The sequence below is a fragment of the Prionailurus viverrinus genome, chromosome A3 (assembly GCF_022837055.1).
Source record: "Prionailurus viverrinus isolate Anna chromosome A3, UM_Priviv_1.0, whole genome shotgun sequence".
Lineage (NCBI taxonomy): Eukaryota > Metazoa > Chordata > Mammalia > Carnivora > Felidae > Prionailurus > Prionailurus viverrinus.
Window position 1 is genome coordinate 42,799,109 of NC_062563.1, and position 23,513 is coordinate 42,822,621.

At 45.6% G+C, this 23,513-nt stretch overlaps 1 protein-coding gene across 2 annotated transcripts in view; it reads left to right on the forward strand.

Moving 5' to 3' along the window:
• The window catches only part of PCSK2 (proprotein convertase subtilisin/kexin type 2), a 272,641-nt gene that overhangs the window by 145,022 nt on the left and 104,106 nt on the right, over positions 1-23,513 (forward strand). For both annotated transcript variants that reach the window (XM_047853203.1, XM_047853204.1), the window contains 2 exons: positions 1,625-1,733; positions 10,524-10,561. In XM_047853203.1, coding sequence (XP_047709159.1) covers positions 1,625-1,733; positions 10,524-10,561 — 147 coding nt within the window. The remainder of the gene's footprint in view (positions 1-1,624; positions 1,734-10,523; positions 10,562-23,513) is intronic.

A 23,513-nucleotide genomic window follows, 5' to 3' on the forward strand; every position in this document is an offset into this window, starting at 1 on the left:
AGCGTCCTCCATGGCCCATTTGGACAGGTTGGGTTATATTTAAAAGAGACTCAGAGCCTCTAAACCAATCTATCTGCAGGCCATCTTGAGGGGAAAGGAGTGAGTAATTTTAAAATACGAGTGATGCTTCACCTTATTTAAGATCAAAAGGTGATGAGCAGGAAAGAAGACTAAATTATAGCCCTGTGGACTGATACTTTTATGGGAATGCATCATAACTTACCTCTTGGATCTTCACAGCTCGACTGTGCCCTTGGCTTTTTGGCATGGAATCCCACAAATCTGATCTGGGCAAGTGAAAAAGGCTTCTGTGTGTTAATCAGGTTAGGCTACCATGGGTCTTGCAATCACAACCAACCCCCAAATCACACTGGCTTAACAAATTGAAGCTGTTGCCCACTCACTATACGTCCAACACTTCCTATTTCCTCATGGACCCAGTCTCCATCTCAGCTCCATCTCGACCCCTGCTCTCAAGAGCACCTCAACAAGGGGAAGGAGCAGGGCACACACTGGCGCCCTAAGGCTTCTGCCTGGATGTGACAAATGACGCCCGAGCTCACATTCCATTGGCCAAAACCAGTCACGTGGGCATTCTACTAACTTCCAAAGTAATAGAGAGTGTAATCTTAACATGTGCCTGGAAGACCAGTCGTTTTTGCAAAAAGCGCTAATGACATCCACACAGCGTTTTAGCAACGGGTCACTGTGGGCTTCTGCCGATACAAATTCTGACTGCGCTGTTTCCACAACTCATCTTTGAGAAAATCTGCACAGGACAAAGATGCATGAAAAGAAGGCAGTGAACCTATTTATCTGGAATTCCTTTGTTTCCTTTTTTGAATTTTTTTTAGGGAAAGGACTGTTTTCCTCCATTAGAACAAGCACTAAAAGTGAACCAACTATCTTTAATCAGTTCCTCAGACATTTTTAAGCAAGATTTGGTGTGGTGGTACTGAAATTAAAGGTAAATAGGATGTGCTCTCTCTCGCAAAGCATATCGTTATTGAGCAAGGAAATCACATTCAAATAAGAATAATCCAAGAAAGTATGTGCTAAATTCAAAATATGAGGTATAAATAAGGACTACAAGAGTGAGCATTTAATTCCAAATTGGAGAGTTTCTTGCAATAGCAGCTTTAAGGAGTTTAAGGATAGCAATCCAATCATAAGAGATGGAAGGATTGAGGGGCGCCTGGGTGGCTCAGTCAGTTAAGTGTCTGATTACGCTTAGGGCATGATTACGAGTTCAAGCCCCGCATGAGGCTCTGTGCTGACAGCCTGGAGCCTGGGGCCTACTTTGGATTCTGTGTCTCCCACTCTCTGCCCCTCCCCCATGCGCTCTCTCTCTCTCAAAAAATAAATAAACATTAAAATGCAAGAGATAGAGGGATTGAAACTGTGTTTGCATAATTACATAACATAGAAACGGTCAATTATGTACATTTAAAAAAATGGAGGGAGAAGGCTGGAAGAGGTGGATGGGGAAACATCCGAAAGTATGGTTTCCTGGAAGACTCGGCCTTTGAGTTGGCCCTGGAATACCAGACAGCTGCAAACATTTAGACAGGTGCTTTACTGCACCAGACTAACAAGATTCTCTGCTTTGGAATTCCTGAACCAGATCAACACAGGGCAAGCCGATGGCACTCCTGGCCTTGATTTGAATGTGGCAGAAGCTTGGGAGCTGGGATACACAGGGAAAGGTGTCACCATTGGAATTATGGATGATGGTGAGTATTTCAAAGCCTTTGCATCATTTGGAAGCAAGTGTGTCTTTGCATGCCTTTGCAATATAAAAGATTCACTGTTTGGGGGCTCAGTCAGTTAAGCGTCCAACTCTTGATTTCGGCTCAGGTCATGATCTCACAGTTTGTGAGTTTGAGCTCCTCACTGGGCTCTGCGCTCCCAGGGCGGAGCCTGTTTCAGATTCTCTGTCTCCCTTTCTCTGCCCCTCCCCTGCTTGCTTTCTCTGTCTCTCTCAAAAATAAATAAATATTAAAACAAATTTTTTTAAGAAAGATTCACTGTTTTGGAGATGCTGCTAAACTAAACCACCATCTACATTGTGGCAAAATCCTTCCCTTTCTCCAGATCAGTGGTCCTCAAACTTCAGGATGCCTTTAACAAATATTTATTGGATTAATAGAGAAAAAAAATGAATGAAGGAAAACTGACCATCACTGACCTGTAATTTCTTTTTAATTTTTTTTTCAACATTTATTTATTTTTGGGACAGAGAGAGACAGAGCATGATCGGGGGAGGGGCAGAGAGAGAGGGAGACACAGAATTGGAAACAGGCTCCAGGCTCTGAGCCATCAGCCCAGAGCCTGACGCGGGGCTCGAACTCGAGGACCGCGAGATCGTGACCTGGCTGAAGTCGGACGCTTAACCGACCGTGCCACCCAGGTGCCCCTGACCTGTAATTTCTTATTGAGCCACTGTTTATACCTTACCTCCAGTATCTTCTAAACCCACTTGTGTTTATCATCTATTTCTCCAGTTCCACAGTCTAGTGCAATAGCCACTGACCATATGTGGCAATTTACACTGAAGTTTAAATTAATTAAAGCCAAATCAAATTAAAAATTCAATTCCTCAATCACCTTAGCCTCATTTCAAGTCCTCAATGACCACAAGGGGCTAGCTAGCGGCTGCTGAAATTCAATTCAACTTTACTATCATCACAGAAAGTTCTATTACACAGTGTGGTTTTACATCCACAAAATAGCTTTTTGGTAACAGGATTGGAGTCTGGAGAAATTTCTACTTTATTGCTACTTTCAGAATGAACCCTGGTAAAGCAGACTTTGACATTTTATGACATATGCCCCCTATAAGATGTTATTTTACCCCCTATGCCTGCCAGACAAACTATTTCCTATAGTTTGTGATACAAAAACCAATGCGTTTGATGAATTGGTGTTTTTGTAACTATACGTGTCCTTGGCTCTGCCAAGGTCCTGGAGAATCTCTGCCCTGCGGTCATATCACTGGGGAGATACTCTGGTCCTTCATCAGCCGCCTGGATCCTCCAGGAAAAGCTCCCCTGTGCGGCTGTGCTCTACTGACGCAATTACACAGAAAGCCTATACAGAGATGAAACAATGGAGCCTTTCCCTTCTGAAGCGCCTCAAAGAACACTATGCTCTCCAAAGCAAGCCTTTGAAGCCAAATTAATGGTGACACAGGGAGCCGGCATGCTTAGAATTGGTGCTGTCTTCGCACCGTCTCATTAAATATCCACAGAAAAACAATGCCTCGTGTTTTCTGATGTGTGAGAGGTTTTGAAGTGGATGTAAAAGCTTTCTCCGGTGGCCGAGGGCTTTCACAAGAAGAAAGGAGCTCTGCAGGAGAGAGTACACATGTGAACTTGGATGTTGGGAGCTTATGACTGTTTCTTCCTTCCTAATGCTTTGGAAACCAAAAGTGGCTAAGCCAGCTCACCCGGGAGAAAGAGGCACCTACGTCTGGGGGAAGTCTGCCTAGGATATATTGTAATCACACAGCATCTGGGGGACTCGAGGGGCACCCTAAAAGTGGCACTGCGGTAGCCACAGACAGGCACATTGCTCCTAGAAAAATTCCAACAGCCCATGCTGCCCATGTCAGAATTCTTTCTTTACTGGAAGAAAGGGGGAGGATGAGCCCTGACTCTGATCCATCTTTCCTGGCTTGAGAAGCCAAACCCTTTAGGAAAGAAAGTCTTGGGCCACCTGGGTGGCTCAGTTGGTTGAGCATCCAACTTCAGCTCAGGTCACGATCTCACGGTTCATGAGTTCAAGCCCCGCATCGGGCTCCATGCTGACAGCCCAGAGCCTGCTTCGGATTCTGTGTCTCCCTCTCTGTCTGCCCCTCTCTCTCTCATGCTCTGTCTCTCTCTCTCTGTGTCTCTCAAAAATAAACATTAAAAAAAAATTTAGAAAGAAAGTCTCAGCAGAGTTTACTGTTTGATATTATTTCTTCTGCTTTAGTAGCCTTTGGGAATCCCCCCAGAACTGAACTCTCTGCCCACCCACCCCCCCATTTAAACTCCTAACTTCTCCGCTCTTTTGGTCATCTACTGCTACAGAACAAATCACCCCAAAATTGAGTGGCTTAACACAACCACCCCGCTGTTCTCTCTCACAGTTCTGTGGGTTGACCTGGCTCAGCTGGAAAGTTCTGTTATTGGTCTCCCTGGGGTCTTTTACGCAGCTGGGGTCAGAATGCAACTGGGGCCAGTGTCGACTGGAGGCTTGACTGGGATGCTCAAACGGCTCGGCCTCCCTTCCGCTCCACGTAGTGCCAGGACCTCTCCTCTCGACACGGTCTCCCCAGCAAGGTGGTTGGATTTCTTACAGATGGCTTAGGGACCCAATGTTCATTCTAAGAAATGAGAAGTGGAAGCTTCCAGGCCACCTGTAGGCTGGACATGGAATGAGCAAGCATCACTCTGCCACTTCTGTTGGATGAACAGGGCTAGATCCCAGAGGAGGGGGAATAGGTTCCACACCCTGGCTGTGGAAAGAAACGAAGGATTTGTGACCGTCTTTAATTCAGCACATGCTTATTCAGTATGGTAACTGAAGAAGAGAAATACTACCAAGCCGTTCTCCAAATCCGCTGTGGAATAGCAAGACGAACACATTTGAGACACGAGTGGCCTCCTACGCAACAAGGACGATGCTTAGCAGCTGTCACCGTGTCATTGGGCACCTCTGCCCTAACACCTAGAATGGGAAGCACTATGGTGAGGCTGGGAGCATCAGTGGATGGTATGGTATCATTTCCCAGATATTTGCTTAGCAAGATATCATTCCCAACCAAGGTAAAGACAGACACAGATACTGACCTTCATACCTAAGAGCAAAATAAACATCATATTTTATAATCTTTGGCTCTTTATTTTGGCCTCCATGGGAAATAATTTGATTATCTGCATGTGGAAGAGTCAATCTATAGACAGCTCAGTTTTAAAAGCCATTTATGCTCTCTGGTTGCACAACTCAGAACTGGGCCAACATCCTCTCTGCCAAATCCAATGACTCAATACATGCTCAATAAATATCTGCTTTCGGGCGCCTGGGTGGCTCAGTCAGTTAAGCATCGACTCTTGATTTCAGCTCAGATCGTGATCTCACAGGCATGGGATCCAGCCCCACGTCAGCCTCGGCACTGATAGCACGGAGACTGCTTGGGATTCTTCCTCTCCCTCTGTCTCTGCCCCTCCCCGGCTTGTGTTCTCTCACTCTCTCTCAAAATAAACGTTTAAAACAGGTATCTCCTACTTTCATTGCGATGCAACTTAATGTCATTTCCATACACTACACATCAATAGGAGATACCTCCACGGTTAGCTGCGGCTCAAAGGAGCAGAAAGCATTTCTTAAGGGTTTGCTTTGATGTTCTGGGCATGTATGTAGATGTCAGCAAGGACCCCACGTAATGATAACAACTCAGCCCCTTTGTTGCAAATAGAGTTGTTTCACGTTGGAAACTTGAGCTGGAAAACAGGATGTGGCCATAACAAGACACAGAGATGGATAGGAGCCACCAGCCATCACCGGCACAATTCAGGACAGGTGCAGGCTTTCAGGGTCAAAGATGGTCAGCGAAGGCAGGAGTCAAGGCCGTTAGTCAACATCAGATGGAGCCAAGGAAGTAAGACTGAGGGCCAGAGAGGCAGGGTCAGAGAGAACTTCAAGCTGAAATAACAATGGAAACTAACATTTCTTGAGTGCTCACTGTGTACTAGGCACTGCCTGACAATTTTGAAACACAGTCACAATTATCCTCTAAGATTCGTACTATTACCCACATTTTGCAGATGAAGAAACTAAGGTTTAGGGAGACAAAAAAAATTACCCAAACTGATCTGAACCACCATCTTCAGTGCTTGAAGCCCACCCCTTGGCTCTGCCCCCTGGTGGGTGTTTGTGAGTGGGATCTCCTCCTTTTAAATGGAGGTCCAAGCTTAAGGACCAGGCAGTCAGCCACACTTTCCCAAGAGAGTTAGAAGTCTGCATCACATAGGAAAGCAGTGCTTTCTCCCCTAAGTTGGGTTTCATGGTTCTCAGAAGGGCCATTGGCGTATCTGTTCCAGTCATTATTCTTGTGTAACGAATGACACCAACCTTTAGCAGCTTAGATTACTCTTTATTTTGCTCATGATTTTGTGGCACAGGAACTCAGGGAGAGCCAGTCTGGGCACTTCTCATTCGAGGCTTATCAGACAGTTGTGGGCAGATGTTGGCTGGGCTGCAGTCATCCAAAGGCTCAGCTAGGGTGGACGTCCATGGCTCCTTCCCATAGCTGGCCGTTGACATTGGCTCCTATAGCTCAGCTGAACCTTTCATACCACGGGCCGACATATGGGCTTCTTCTGTGGCAGCTGGCTTCCCCCAAGTGGACCAGTGTCTAAAGGGAACTGGTGGAAGATGTCTGGCTTTTTCTGACCTCGCCTTGAAAGTCATGCAACATCTTATCGGTAGAAGCAGTTGTAGCCCACTCAGATGAAAGAGGAGAAAACACACCTACCTCCAAAGGAGGTGTGTGGTATTGTTATATGTCTCAACCAAACTACTAACTAGGAACTGTAACTAGGAATATGTACATGGAGCTCCTTGGTAATTCCCCGAGGTCTTCAGAACCATCAGAGCTTCCCGAGAATTTGGACTATTGTGGATTAGACTTTCTCAAAACGCTGACACTGATGACAGGATACTAATGTAAAATATAACCAAGTAATTGTCATTTGCATACCACAGCGCGTTGTGATTGGCTGGCAATGAGCTGGTCCCCCCTGTAGACTGGGAGCCATACATAGTTGAACAGTTCAGATTCTGTGTCTACACAGTCTATGATTTTCCAGGACCTACATAGTGCCCGGCATTCACTGCTGGAAATAAACCAATGAGTGAAGAATAAAAATGAATACATTAATAATACAAGAAATAAAACATGAATAAGAGCTGACTGAGAAAATGTATTCAGTACATTCCACCTGAAAAGATAATCAAATATACAAAAATATTAAAATACTCTTTAATTACCAGACCGTTATTTTCATGCTTCATTTAGTTCGTTGTTTCTTTTTTGAATCATGTCTGTCATCCCTCATGGTTCTATCAATAATCTCTTCTTTCTTAGACCAAAGACTGTATCTATTCTGACTTAACACTTAGTCTTCCCCTCAACCTAATTCAAGATCCTTCATTTTAATTAGGCAAATTTTATCTTATTTTAATTTTAATTTCCTTCAGGTCTCTTATCTCTCTGCCTTGATATTTTCCTTTCACAGAGAATAGACTACTATTTCTCAGAAAATTTCTGATCCAGACGACTTGCACTATCAGAACACGGAATCGTGTTTTAAAAACTGACTCCCTGGGTGGCTCAGTCAGTTAAGCGTCCAACTCTTGGCTTCAGCTCAGGTCACGATCTCACGGTTCGTGGATTCTAGCCCCGCATCGGGCTTCGCACTGTTTGGAGCCTGATTGGGATTCTCTCTCTCCCTCCCTCTCTACCCCTACCCTGCTGGCTCGCTCTGTCTATCTGTCTCTCTCTCGAGGGGCAGAGAGTGAGGGAGACACAGAAGCAGGGTCCAGACTCTGAGCTGTCAGCTGTCAGCTGTCAGAGCCAGACGCGGGCCTCAAACTCACAAACCATGAGATCATGACCTGAGCCGAAGTCGGACGCCTAACTGACTGAGCCACCCAGGGGCCCCTTAAAAAAAATTTTTTTGGGGGCGCCTGGGTGGCGCAGTTGGTTAGGCATCCGACTTCAGCCAGGTCACGATCTCGCGGTCCGCGAGTTCGAGCCCCGCTTCAGGCTCTGGGCTGATGGCTCAGAGCCTGGAGCCTGTTTCTGATTCTGTGTCTCCCTCTCTCTCTGCCCCTCCCCCATTCATGCTCTGTCTCTCTCTGTCCCAAAAATAAATAAACGTTGGGAAAAAAAAATTTTTTAATAAAAATAAAAACTGACTCCCTGCATGGAATAGGAGCTCACTCCATCCGTTCTGCACCTCGACCTTGTATTGGAGTTCTTCCAAGAACAGTGCACCCCCTCAGGGGACATACCCAGGTGTCTAAGTCAGCTTGATTTGTTGGGGAGGTGTATCATCTGGGATTGTGCGTACTGGATGCTTCTGCCTCAGAGTGTCTGGGCGGGAGGCTTGTAGCTGGCTTTCCCGAGGTGTAGGTGTGGCTATACATACACCAGGATCTTCTTACACAGTATGAGCATGAATAGAAGGACAATTATGCCGCGCTCCCGGACTGGCATAATCAGCAGAGCATGCAACTCTTGATCTCAGGGTCTGGAGTTCCAGCCCCACGTGAGGTGTAGACATCACTAAAGAAATAAGCTTAAGAAGTATAATTATGCCAAAAAAAAATTGACCCCCTGCTAGAAAAAGAAACATATTCTCTGTGTGCACGTCTATGTTTAACTTATCTATATGTTACAAAATATTTTGCCTGATATTGAGTTCACAAACCATAACCAACTGCAACAAATATGTACAACAATCTGACTTCAACACAATATTCTAAGACCAAGGAGATTTTTAAAACTATTTCTGCTCTTCTGAATTATCCACAGGACTCTAATGATGTGGTAGGTGATGCTATTAAGGGTGATGACCGTAAATATAACTTATCGGGTGTTTACTACATGCTAAACACTTTCAACGAATCGGCCCTCATCTTGAACGCTGCTTTGCAAGGTACATAATATTCCTGTTTCAAAGATGAGGAAACGGAAGCTCCGGGAGATGATGCCGCCTGGCTGAAGCCTCACAATTATTATAGTGTCTGAGCCTAGAAAATAACTGGATCTGCTGGTCTCCATAGCTTGTGCTCATCCCCAACCCATCCCACAGCTGAAAGGGACTATTTCTGAATTAGGGTCCAGGACAGGGCTTGCAACCTTTAAAATATGAGTCTCTGGATCTTCTTTAAAAAAAAAAAAGTTTATTTATTTTGAGAGAGAGAGAGATTGCACGCAAGTCAGGGAGGGGCAGAGAGAAAGGGAGAGACAGAATCCCAGGGAGGCTCTGCACGGACAGTGCAGAACCTGATGTGGGACTCAAACTCCCCAACCGTGAGGTGATGACCTGAGCTGAAGTAGGACGCTTACCCAACTGGGACACCCAGGCGCCCCTAGTCTTTGAATCTTCTAACCCCTGTCCTTGCACAATCGTTGGGGGGGGAGGGGGGGGGAGGAGGAGGATGGTGGGTGGTAAGTGATAGGCTATACTCTCTTAGACTATAGGAGGCAGCCATTTGAACCCTTCACATGTCAAAATTTCAGCAGCAAAATGTAACATATGTTCTGTAGAATGGTGACTCCCAGTCCAGAAATTTCTTGCGTAACCAGAAGAAAACAAAGGAAGATTTCTTTTTTTGAGATAAACATCCTGATACTGGTTCTTTTTTACATGGGGCAAAGCTGTAACAGCAGCCAGGCCTCAGTGTGCTTGCAGGGAAGTTGCTACCTATCGGAGGCACTGAGTGATACCTCTAGCTTTTAAATATGGCAAACCCAACAGAGCTACTGAATGTCAATGGAGCTAATGCCACTGATCACACCCCCACTTGGTGGAGAAGAAAACAAGCTCAGAGAGGCCAAGCACTTGGCCTGAAGTCACCAGGCCAGCTGGCGGCACTGCTGAGATCCAAACTCGGGTCTTTGACTCCAAAACCTACACGCGTGACCATTATGTCAGGTGGTGCAGGAACCTGGCCGGTTTTGCAAAGGGCCGGATGTTCAGGTGTAACTGCTGCAAAGGTTCTACAGCTCTGCAGACCTGGACGAGAGTTCCAGTGTGGCCTTGAATTTCCACGTGCTTGCTGAGGTTCACCTGTGATGGAATGCGCCGGTGCTCGTAATTCTACCCTTATAACCCATCTTGGGCAACAAGACAGGCCACGTCCAGGAGAAAGCATGGGGCTGGTGCAGGGAGGCTGAAGTCTCGGGCTTCCTGGAAAGCCACGTTCCGCAGAGACAAGCATCAGCTCCCACCCAGGATACTTCATCTGAAGACATTTGCTCTCTGCCTAATCGCCTTTTCCCACGCAGCCTGTGTTCCTCTTATTATCTCCTTGCCAGAGAACACTCCCCTAATCCATGGCTGTCTGTACCCTGTTAAATAATAATCGTTTTTCCTCCCCAGGGCCACTTTCATTTCAAAAGAAATGTCTGCTGGTGCTTTGGAAATGTCAGGATTTTCACAAATCTTAGATCGCTGCTCTGATGAACCATCCATCTTGCAGCCACTAAGCCCCTTAGTACTGACATATATGTCAAAAGTCTTATCCCAGGGCCCCAGCTTTAACTGGCTTCGCCCCTCTGACGCATCTGGTGGGTACGCCCCACCCTCACTCGGGAACGGAAACGCAAGCCTGGGACTAAGGCACAGGGGCTCACCCCGTCCAACTGTCCTGGCGCCAGCCCCACCAGGAGGGTACTTTCTTGAGCAACTTTCCGGAGGACACAGTGGCAGGTATTAACCTTTCATCTTGTGGTGCTCTTTTCACAGGGATTGACTACCTGCACCCGGACCTGGCCTCGAACTATGTAAGTACCAGCCGATCTGCACGGGCGGGGGGGGGCACACACACAGAAACACATGCACGCATGCGCACACCTGCACGCTAGCCCGGCCCCTCTTGGAGCCTCAGCTCAGGCCCGAAGCAAAGGGACAAAGCGTGGAGCCTGGCAGCAGGTAACGGTAGTGGCTTTGTGAGAAGACGATAAGGAAACTTGGGGTCTGAAAGAACAGAGCCAAGAGACAAGGGAGAGGCGAAGAAGAGAGAGCCTCGGCAAGGTTTCCCATCAGCTCTCGATGAGGATATTGAATTGAAGGGTGGAAATGAGCCGTTTGGGTCCTCGCTGGATAAAAACAATCGCAAAAAGCCAAAAAGAAGGGCACCTCACATCGCAACCATAGCTTTATGAAAGCAAGGACGTCATCTTTTTTTATTGTTTTTGTGCTTAGGAGCACCCCACCCCGACTTTCCCCTGCAACGCTGAGCGCACCATTTGGTATCTCTTGACGAGTATGAACAGAAAATCGTAATAAACACTGTTGAGCTAGACCCACGTGCTCTAACTTCTTACATAGCAAATCAAACACTGCTTTCCTGATGAAACCTGCAAACCCTTTCAACATGAAGAGATTGCTTTATGTTAACCCCAGGGAGCATCCTAGTCAAGCACTGCTGTGTCTGCTTGAAATTATCCAAACTATTACTAAGCTGTACTTTTCCTATAACCTCCAGATCTAAGGGCTTTTTTTCAATGTTACTTTAGTTAGCTTAAGAGACTCATAGTTGGAAGAATGTAGACTTAGGTAAAGATTGTTAACAAGCAGAAGCGTTGGGAGATCAACGTTCTGGGTTATTCATCCTAGAAGGTATGTGTGTCCACACTGCAGAGAGAGAACAAAGTTTATCATCTGTTTAGTGCATTAGGCATCAGGAAAGGAAGCACCGATGTGCTGAGCTTCTATTTGCTTCATGGGTCTTACAAATCTAAGGAGTATACTTTGGACTATCTTTTGGAATAATAATTTTTTTAAAGGGTTGGGGGCGTTTGGGTGGCTCAGTCAGTTAAACGTCCAACTCTTGATTTCGGCTTAGGTCATGATCTCACAGTTTGTGAGTTTGAGCCCCACATCGGGCTGTGTGCTAACAGCACAGAGCGTGCTTGGGATTCTCTGTCCCTCTCTCCCTGCCCCTCCCTTGCTTGTTCTCTCTCTCTCTCTCAAAATAAATAATGTTTTAAAAAAATTTTTTAAAAGAAAAGAATTTAAAGAAAAGTTAAATGAACCATTGGTACAGTCCAACCAATATGCCCCCAGAAAGAAAGGACAGAAATTAAATCAGAGTTTTATTCCCAAAAAGGAGAATCCACCTCTGCAGAGAAGACACTAAGAAACGGCCTGGGAGCTGCAGATTCTGTCTCAGCACCCATCTGCTGCGTCTGAGGAAACAGTTCCCGCCTCCTCTCTGTGACCTTCCCCCACTGCAAGTACATGGAGCTGACTCCCTGGCTGTTCCTCTGCCTTCTTAAATTTTGTAAATTAAAAAAAAAATTTTTTTAATGTTCATTTATTTTTGAGAGACAGAGAGAACATGTGCACACAAGCAGGGGAGGGGCAGAGAGAGAGACACACACACACACACACACACACACAGAATCCAAAGCAGGCTCCAGGCTCCAAGCTCTTAGCACAGAGCCTGACACGGGGCTCGAACTCATGAACCGTAAGATCATGACCTGAGCCGAAGTCAGACGCTCAACCAACTAAGCCACCCAGACGCCCCTCCTCTGCCTCCATGCACGGCCTCATCTGCCTCGTCCGCCTCCTCCAATGACCTCCCTTCCTCTGCCTCCCCAATAACTGCAGGGCCCTAAAGAGTTCTCAGAAGGAGAGAGTGGGAAAGGCGTGTGTTGCGTGTTCTCCAAGGCTCTAACACCCAGAGGCCTTTCCTTAGGAAGAGATGGCAGGGATGATAGTCTGCAGGGGCGGCCGGTTCCTCCTCAGAGGGCCACTCTCTGCACACAGAGGCATTTATATTCTTTTCACAGGCTGCTAAGCTTCCCCCCATCTCCAGGACCCAGCACCCTGCAGAGCTGCCAAATAGGGTTCTATTCGTTTCCACAAACCAATGTTACTGCATCTTACAGCTCGTAGGACCTCGAGGTGGAGTGGCTGTCAGACGGGCTGGCGGCTGTCAGTGCCTTGCCTGCCTCCAGCCAATCCAGGCCCTCTGCAGGTCACTTCTGTGTCCGATGAATGGACACTGCGCAAGGGAAACGCTACACTATGGAATCACTACACTATGGAAACATCCTGAGGTTACTCACATGGAGAGTGACCTAGGCACCCCTCCCTTCTCCCCCACCTCCACCCCGCCCTTGTGCTTCTGGGACAGGCTGCCCCCAATGCCAGTTGCCAGAGTCCAAAGAGATAGTAATTCACATGGGAAAACAATCCCCGGGGGCTCTGATGAATGGCAGGTACAACGCTAATCAACAGCGGGGTTCATCTGCCAGAAACCCAGATCTGAAATTGGAAAATGAAACATCCATGGAGGGAGGTGCCAAGCTCCCCTCTATTCTGCAATATCAGAATATATACCTGAACAACTCTATGGCTTCTATGAGCATTGTGTTCTTTTTTATTTTGTTTTCTTTCTTTAAAAAAAAAAATTCCGATTAAAAAATACATACATGTTCTCTGTAGAAAACTTGGACAAATCACGATACAGACTCAAAAGCAGCCATGGCACCATTCTTAATATTTTAGCATGTCTTGGGCTTTCACTTCTCTGTGTGTATTTTTTAATGAAATCGGGCTCTGTTGCATGTACAGCACCCCTCTTCCACTTGATAAGTTGTAAATATTTTTATAGTAGTAAATAGTCTTCAAAACATGATTATGAGGGCTACATAGTATTGTCTTATGCTGTGATTTATTTAAACATCCTAGTCCTTGGGGTCCCTGAGTGGCTCAGTCCATTAAGCATCCAACACTTGATTTCAGCTCAGGTCGTGATCTCATGGCTCGTGAGATTGAGCCCTGCATCGGGCTTTGTGCGAACGACACGGAGCCTGCTTGGGATTCTTTCTCCCCTCCTCTTTCTGCCCCTTCCCTACTCTCTCTCTCTTTCTGTCTCTTCTCTCTCTCTCTCTCTCTCTCTCTCTCTCTCTCTCTTTCTCTCAAAATAAATACACAAACTAAAAAAAAAATAGTTTAAACATCCCAATCCTCAATTATTGGACGAGTTTGCTTCCAATGGCCGTCAGAGAGAGGGAGAATGACAGATAGTGACAAGGATGCTTGAGGGACTCCCAACCATGACATACTCAGGACAGCCGAAAAAACTGGGGAGAAAACGGTAAGTAAGAGGCACATTAGATACATTTTTAAATATTTCAAATTCTCCATGAGGAATGAGACATTCAACTTATTCAGCACTTTCTCCCAAGAAAATCCCTGCCCACAAGTGCAGGACAAAGAGTATAGTTCAGTCAGAGGAAGAACTGTCCAGTCGCTGAGGTTATTAATCAAAGGAGTTAGGTCTCCTGGGAAATAATGAGTTCTCCATATCTGAAAATGGTCAAGGGGAGGGTTGATGGCCATTTGGTGGGGATGTTGTCGAGGAGATGACACTATCTCCTGTAAACTTAAACTAGACATCACCTAAGAATAGAACAGAACACGTGAGTTCTGTCCAAAACTGCACGTTTTGACAGCCTCCATCCAGAGGAAGGTCCGAGTCTTCAACATTTATCAAACACTTGGAATCTTACCAAAAAATCATACATAATTATGCCTGGCTGTGAAGTGTTTCCACGTCATTGGTACAGGTGAAAAAACAGCATCCAGAGATCTCCTTCTAAATTTCTCAGTGGAGAACTTGAACTTGAACTGGCTTGCTCCAGTCAGCATCTCTCTCGCCCTGTGTAGAGTTGGGAGTGACAACTTTGAAGCTACTAACCAACCAAATTTATCTTCTTTATTTTTAATTAAAAATTTTACACTATAATTAAGAGAATGAGAATGGCAAGTGGAGGAGAGCTGCCCGGGAGAGCAATGAAATCAGTGGACGGTGATAAACTCAAAAATTGTTTGAGTAAAGGATTAACAGGCAGCGTCACACTTTGTTAGGTGACTTAATGGCTCGGATGTGATGAGTTTGCCCAGCGCTTCTAGTGAAATGTGCTTTGGGAAGGTCTGTGTTTGGGTTTCTCCAGAAGCAGACCCTGAGACAAGAGTCAGAGTGCAAGTAGTTTATTTGGGAGGTGATTCTAGGAAGCAACGAGAGAGGGGGGGATGAGATACAGAAGGGAAGGCAGGCCATAGATGGTGTGTTATCAAAGTCACCATGGGGAGAGGCTCCAACTCAAGCTCACTGGGGAATCCAGGAGATGGAGTAGAATATGTGGGCCAGGGCTGGGTTTTTGTACATCAACTCCCATCAGTCATTAGTTGAAGGCTGGTCCTAGGGATGTGGATGTGAACATTCTAGCACCTCCTACCTTCCAGGGTCTCAGAGAAAGCCCTTGACAAAGAGACGTGGTGCAGGCAGCTGGACAGAGCTCAGCAGGGACATGGGTGACAGGCCAAAGGTCATATAGGCCTGGTTCTGGCAACATTCACATGGGTTAATGACCCTTAAATGTATTAAGGGTTTACAATAAACAGAAATGTATTGTGTGGAGAAAATTCCCTCTTGCTGCTGATTATTTGCAATGAGAAGGGAAAGCTCTATCAGAGGTTCTTAGATGGCTATGACAAAAATTGCTTGATAACCAAATCAGGCAAAATGTTTCCCAAAGCAGAATTATTTTCAAAGCTTCTTTATTCTGTATATTAAAGAGACAAATTTGAGGATGCTGGTACTCCAGTGTTCTCTCTATTCAAACTGAGAATTGAAATCGTTTGAAAACTAAAAATCAGTATATAAATGTAAGTCATTAGAGCTAATTTAATTCAACAAATCTACAGTGAATCTGTTGACTGTTAGGGGCAAAGGATAATAAGAGACACTTCTTTTATTATCACTCTATGGTTCTGTGATTGAATTTAATCCGAGGGATCCAGTCCCCCTGGTCAATGCTCACTATTCCAAATGATTAAAATCCTCCTTTCTCCATCCCGACAGTAATAACATGGAATGACTATTAGCCAAGAAACAATTTTAGACCGAGTCAAAAGCAGAGTTCCTGTTCTCTCTGTGCAAACGGTCTGGATGTGTGCTCGAACTCAGTTGAATCTCTGTGTGTTGGGCCTGCTATATGCAAGCCTCAGAGGAAGAGGGAAACCAGGCAGGGTTGTTCTCCAGAGGAGTCCGAGTCAGTGAGGACACAGGTGTGGGATGTATCTAACAGGTGAGGGGCAGGCAGGCAGGGCTGTTCATCACTTTACGCTGCAGTCCCCAGGTGGTGACCACCATAGGTCTGTGCTCACAGTACTGGTCCAAGCCTAGGGGTCCTTCCAGATGTACAGAAAAGAGGGAGACTCCTTCAAGAACATGTGAAGGGTGACGGAGGTGGCAGCTTTCAGAGGAGGGGCGGGGGATACAGAACTGAGCATCTCCTGCTTTGCTCCAAGGCCTGCTCTGCTGAGGTACAGGGGTGAAGAAATGGCTAGTGGTTCTGTATAATCCAAGAAGAGTCTTCTCGCTGTGGCTTGGCGTTTTCTCAGAGGCATACCTGAGACAGAGATTTAAAGGCAAGTCGTTTATTTGGGAAAAGATCCCAGGAAGCACTAGCCGGGGAGAAGGGAAGTGATATCAGAAAGGAGAGCGGCCAAGAAAGGGTTTGTTAGGCAGCCAATTACCACTGAGGGCTAATGGGAGCTTAATCTGACTGTAGCACTCTGGGAAGCAGTATAGACAGAGCCTTCTCAGAGTTATCACCCAACTCTTGTCAGTCAGTGGTTGAGGGCTGTGCCCCAAAAGCAGGTATAGGGTGGGGAGATCAGGGGCTAACTCCCTGGCTCTTCTGGCCTCCCCACCATACACGCAGAATAGAGTCACTGGATAGGGAGTCTTCAGACACAGAGTGACAGGTGCCGGAAGCTGAAAATCAGCCAGCAAGGGTGGGATTATAGTATGACAACAGTGGGAAACTGAGTCAAACCTGAGTGTGACAACTGGCTCCCTAATTCATAGCTCCGCAGCCTTAGACTAACCCTGTAAACCCCCTTGAGCTTTAATTTCTTCATTTGTGAAATGGGAAAAACGAACATCAGGTTTGTTGCATGGTACATTGAGATAATGTGGGAGGGTGGGGGCAGATACACAAATGTTTATCTCCTTCGCAAGAGTTGAGATTACAACTTCGCACGACGGCAGCTTGTCCTGCTGGAGGAGAAGCAGGGGAATGCCTTAAAAAAACAGTGCCATCGTTCAGTGCACTCCACAGTCAGCTCAGAGTTCTCAAAAGAGAAAAAGGGCACCTCGTCCAGACTTAAGGGTAAGGTCATGAGCTTGTAAAGCAGAAGCCAAAAGAGTGGAAGTTACCAAAGAGACTCTATGAGATTTCTCTGAAAGGTAAAGTGTGTTTTATTTGAAAAAATAAGAGATTTATTTGAAAAAGAACATCCAGGCAAACAGATGACACAGGGAGAAAGAAAACCCTTGGCTCACGGCCAGGGATATAATGAAGGATGGCCCTGGGAAGGAGAATTTCGGATCCACATGCCGCTTCTCTGTCACAGATCTTTGAACTAAAAGGATATTCATGGATATTCAGAGGGGAGGGCTCACTTCCAAGGCGAGTGTAGGGATGGTAAGACAGCAATTTTTCCAAATGGGGATTTCTCCAGGCCAGGGAATGACCTCCAGATGTTTACGTGACCACGGGGCAGGCCGCAGGCATCTACCCTGCTGGCAGGGGTGATGGGCTGCGTCTTTCCCGAGAGCCTTCATCTTTCCACTGGGAAACTGTGGGTCACCCTCCGAGCAGCCCCTGGACCCTGTGCTGAAAATCGATGCAGATTCACGTGCTCTTGCTGGAGTTTCTCCATGGACTGTGGAAGAGCACATTCACCAACTACCCATCCTTCCCTAGACCTGTGGCTTCTGTTGTGGGGCTTTGCAGAAACTTCCTCTAGAGGGGTGAAGTAAATTTCCGACCCCTTGACTTCATTCAGGCTGGGCCTTATGACTTGTTTAAAGCAATTTAATAATGCAGAGGTATTGTGCCAGTTCAGAGACAAGGCCTTAAGAGGCCTTGCGGGTTCCCATGCGCTCTCCTATGCCTCTACCATCACCAGTAGAAGAGCATGCCCAGGCTAGCCCACTGGACCCAGCGAGGGGTGGGAGGGTGGTGAGGAGCTGGCAGAGCCTGAAGCTAAGCCACCCTCATCAATCTGTAGGACGGCAATAAGAAACAGAGCCACCATTTGGAGCCCCACCAATAGCAGGTGAAAACCAGCTGACCCCAGAAGCAAGAAAGCAGAGCCACCCGGCTGAGCTCAGCCTAGATCATCAAACTCCCAGCCAACCTGCAGACCCGTAAGAGATATAAATATTTGTTGTCATCCAGTACTGACATATTATGGTTGTTTTTATGCAGCGGCTGTTACAGTTACCCATTCTAGACCCCTTCCTTGGTCCGCCCATCATGACTGATGCCCATCCCAATATAAGGAGAATATAGGTTTCTGCCCCTACCCCAGACCTACTGAATCAAAATCTTTAGGGATAGGCCTTGTAACGTGTATTTCTTTGAAAGCTTTCCCAGATTCTGATGATTAATCTCATCATTCATTTTGGCACCTCATTCATTCACTCATTCAGCAAAGCTGTTCCCCTGTAATGTATGACTACCTTACAACTAGATCACAAGTTCTTTGTAGGAAAGTGTGTACTTTTTAATTTTGTGTCCCCCTTAACATTTAGCACGATGGTTAGCAGACATTTAATAGATATTTGTTCAGTTGCACTGAATATTGATTCATCATTCCTACTTTTGCAAATGAAATCAGGAGCTCAATCATATGATGGGCCTCTATCAGCGATGAAGGGAAACTCTAGCATGCAGAACTCCCTACTCCCAGCTGTCAACCACCTCATAGGTGGGTGTCTCATTCCATTCCCCATAATGCTTGTCCCTGGTGAAGAAAGTAGAAGGCCACGGAATTAACTGAAGTCTCTGTGGCTGAAGGCCTGGAGAGAATATGACTCCCAGTATGGATGATTCACATGCAGGTAGCCAAGAGCTATTTCTTTTCTGTAATGTCTACAGCTCGTCAGGTGGTAAAAATGTAATTAAGTTCCCATATGGGAGAGGACAAATTATGTCCTTTGGTTTGGTTCAAAAGTGGGAACGTGATATATTTATGCTCTAGGGTTATTTCGCCAAAAGACGTTCTTGTAAGAGAAAAGAGCCCACCCCTCAGGACCTGCACTTTTCCATTCTTTTGATGGGTTCCTGACAGGTGACTGTCTCTGAAGAGGGGCCTCTGGAGCACTGAGAAGGGCTGCCATCTCTGAGCCCAAAGGAACTGCCTTTGAGCTTGGCAGCCGCGTGCACACCAGGGCTCCAGGTGGCAGGTGGCCGCCATGATGAAAGGGCACCTGCTGGAGATGGGCTCAGTCCTCAGCCCTGAATGACTCAGACGCTATGAAGTATTAAGCGCATGCATGGCTCCAGGCTTTTAGACTGATTAATATTTAAATAACCACATTAATATTGCATTTGAAATTGAAGTTTAAACAACTTTTATGTCTTATTGGAAGGAGGAGTTGGCTTCTTTCTGTGTACTTGCTAATGCTGGCCAGGTCATAGTAAGTGCTTTATCACCAGGACACCAGACTGATTACCGGGAATAAGAACTTTTTCTTAATCATTTGGACAGGTCATCCATCAAATGAGTATCGTCTGACTGAACCCATGTGGTAGAGGAATCTGTTCATTTTTTCAGGAATGTACTTTGATATAAAAATGGAAGAAAATAAAATCTGGTTTAACTGAAATGAATCTACTTGTTTGGACCTAGATGTATAACTACAGGGAAAACAAAGAGAAAAATCTGGATAATCGATTTTTCCTTCTTGCTCAGTTGACTAGTTATTGTTCCATTGGACCAGGTCAACATTTAAGAGACCCGTAGGGTTTCTACCATGTGCAAGATGCTGTACTAGGGGCCTGGACTATAAAATGTGAAAAATCTGGTCCCCGCCCCCAAGGGATTTCAGAGTTCAATGGGGGAGGCACACTCGTAAGTATATAATTACATCGTAATGTGTACAGTGTGGTCCTGGAAATAAAAATACTGCCCACTATGGGAACACAACAGCAAGAACAAGGAAGTAGCCCCAAAAGTTAGAGAAGGGAAGATACTTAAATGCATTTAAAGAATGTTCTCTTAGGTTGAGACAGCATATGAATTTGTCTAGAAGCTTGTTCTATACAAAGGATGATTGGATTATAATTAGTTTTTCATCTAGAGATTTGCTTCCACCAAGAAGCCCAGACTAAAAGCAACCCACAAAAGTCATTTTCTTACCTTAAATTCTCTAACGGCCTTTGACGCAGTCTCATCTCTTTGACTAAATTTAAACGGCTTAAAAACCAAGATGTCTTTCAATTTTTTGTTCATGAGAGAATCAACTGGAGGCCTTGTTCCCCAAGGAGATCATTAATAGAGATTCTTCTATAAATAAATAACTGAATTGTGAATGGATGGATAAATGGATGGATGGATGATGGATGGACAGATGGATGGATGGATGGATGGGTGCCAATGAGACTATTAGGATTCTATTCTGCTCATCACCAACCATATCTATTCAGAAAAAGGATAGCAATATTTACATTACATGACAAGCCACAAGAAAGTCATTTATGTAAATGTAAAAAATATTTTCTCCACGGCTTTTGTTTCTTTCTTACTCTCCTTCTCATTATCAGATATGCTCACTGAATTCCCAAGATGTGAAACATTTCACTAAAGTTTTCTACTTTGGCTTTTTACCTCAGGGAATCAAAAATGCTTAGGTGACCAAGCCTTGCTTAAAGCAGACCTTACAAATAATTAATGTGCCAATATCTCCTTACTGCAGCCATGATGAAAAATGCTGCCCCTACTAAGGTGACATCATCATTACCCTCTCCCTTTCTTCGTGTGCCTGTTTCCCAACTGTATTTCCTTAAAGCCACAGTCCTGGCTATCTGGGAGTCTGCCCAGCTTCCTGAATCCACATGCCCCATCCAGAAGGAAGGAATGGGTGACCATTCTAGTGCCTGTCCAAACCTGGCTGTCAAGCCACAGAGCCCAAGTAGGTGTGTCCACTAGAGCCTGGCCTAACTGTGGTCATTGCCAGGGCCACTGTGCATCTGATGGAGACTAAAGGTCTGACCCATCATCCAGTCTCAGTTTTCTGACGTGGCAACAAAGACCAGGAAACAATGCCCAGACCTCAGGTAAAGAACGATTGTGTAGTTGTATTCAAGAACTGTGAGGACCACACTTTGATTTCAACTAGACCCCATTCTTCTCTTTAAAATCTCTCAATCATTTTTCCCTAAAGCCAAAGCCGTTGCAGTAGGCAGAATTCTAAAATGCCCCCAAGATACCCACCCCCTCGTTTAAACGCCCTGTATAATCTCCTCCCCTTGAGTGTGAACAGGACTAGGAATATGGTGCAATATCACTCCCATTACTAGGTTGCATTATAGGGCAGGGTTAAAGGGATTGTTCGTGTGTAATTAAGGTTTCGAATCACCTGGCTTTGAGTTAATCACAGTGGAAGTTATCCTAGGTGTCTTACATCATCAGGGGAGCCCCATAAAAAGAGGATCTATAGATCAGAAAAAGAAGAAGCAAGAGCGATCTTAAGCAACAGAGGCTTTGAGTTGTTGGCTTTGAAGAAGCAAACTGGCATGTTGTGAAGATGCACATGTCAGGGAATGGAGCTAGAAGCTAAAGGCGTCTCTCTCAGAAACAAAATAAAAACATAAAAATAATTTTAAAAGAGGGGGGCGCTTGGGTGGCTCAGTCGGTTAGGAGGCCAACCTCGGCTCAGGTCACGATCTCAAAGTCTGTGAGCTCAAGCCCCGCATCAGGCTCTGTGCTGATAGCTCAAAGCCTAGAGCCTGCTTTGGATTCTGTGTCTCCCTCTCTCTGCCCCTCCCCCACGTTCTCTTTCTCTCTCTCTCTCTCTCAAAAATAAAATAAAAACATTAAAAAAAAATTTAAAAAGAAGCTAAAGATGTCAGGGGTGCCTGGGTGGCTCAGTTGGTGAGGAAGCCGACTTCAGCTCAGGTCATGATCTCACTGTTCATGAGTTGGAGCCCCATGTCCCCCTCTCTGCTGTCATCACAGAGCCTGCTTCTCATCATCTGTCCCCTCTCTCTCTGTCACTCCCCCACTCGTGTGCATGCACTCTCTCTCGCTCAAAAATAAATCAACATTAAAAAAAAAACTATTAAGAAGCTAAGGGTCTCAGTCCTACAACCACAGGCAACTGAATTCCATCAACAACCAGTGAATCTGGAAGGGGATCCCAAGCCTTACATGAGATTGCAGCCCCCACTAACACCTTGCTTTAAGCAAGGTGAGATCATGAGCAAAGGACCCCGTTAACCCATGATCAGAAACTCTGAGATAATAAACTTGTGTTCTTTTAAGTTTGTAGGAATTTGCTATACAGCAATAGAAAAGGAATACAGACTTCTTGATTAGATTTCAGCATGAACTGAATGGCTTGCCTTTCCTCTGAGTTAATAAAAATAGACTGTTGTTCAGGTTTTACATTTGTTAACATGGTTGCTTTTAGCGCAAAAATAACTCTGTCAGAAATAATAATCCTGCTACAACTGAGGGGCAGGGAAATTTAGTATGGGAGTTAAGAGCTTTAGGACCAGAAACCCCCTGAGTTCTGATCCCACCCCAAGTAGTTGCTAACTATGTGACCCTAGGCAAGTTAATCTCTCTGTGTCTCATCTGTAAAATGGGTTAGTAATACTTATTAATAAGTATTGTACTTGCCACACCTTAAAGATGGTTGTGATTAGTCAAGTGAGTGTGTACACAAGGCCCTTAGAACTGCTTCCGACATATTAGACACCCCGCTGTTAAGGGGTGCAAATTGCAATTTAAGCAACTTGCCTGAGGTCACACAGTTAGACCTTAGCAGAAGAAGGCCACAAACCTGAGATGGTGAAACCTCGAAGGCCATGCTCTTAACTCCTCCTCCCTTCCTGCCTTAAGGACACATAATGAAGTTATGAAGGCCCTTTTGAAAATGAAATTCGAAGAGTCAATTAGTGTGTTGTTCTAATTTTTCCCTATCCCATTGTTACAAAGTGTGCCAAAAGTTCATGAATAGCCTTCCTCTGTTCTGCTTTTTAAGCCAACGCTAAACCAAGTCCCAGAGACTGCAGGATCCAAAGCACTTACCCTACTGCCTGCTTGAATTACGTTTTGGCCTTGAAGGCCACCTTAGAAATGTATTCCAGTGAGACGTAGCTGCATGGACCTATGGAAAGCATGACATTTGTGTTTCTTCGTTGTTATAAAAGTAGAATGTGTGTGTGCACACTGGTTATTATCATTACTACTACCTTAGGCCGCATCCCCTGAAAGCAACTGAGAAAGTGGTTTTCTGGGGTGCCCGTTCTCAGGACAAGGGAATGATGGGAAGCAGGGCAGGGCAGAAGTCTAGCCTCAGCCTGACTCCTGGGAAACTCTACAACATGAATCACGTCACAAAGTACATCCCTCCCTGAGGCTCAGCATTTTGAACTCCTGTGTTAGTCAGTCACCAACTTCCAGTGGTCCCTGGGGCCTGTGTAACTCCCTGGACTTGGCGAGTCCCATTTGTCCAAAGGCAAATTATCCAGAGAATGGGGACGGCGGTGATTGTTTAGCAGCCAACACTCCCAGAGCTGGGCCGTGGGTCCCCTGGCCTAGTGAAGAGAATCTTGGGCACTGACAGTGTCACTAGCCAGGCGTTGCATTGCTGTGGTTCTCCTCAGCAAGGACAGGGTCCATACCTTACTA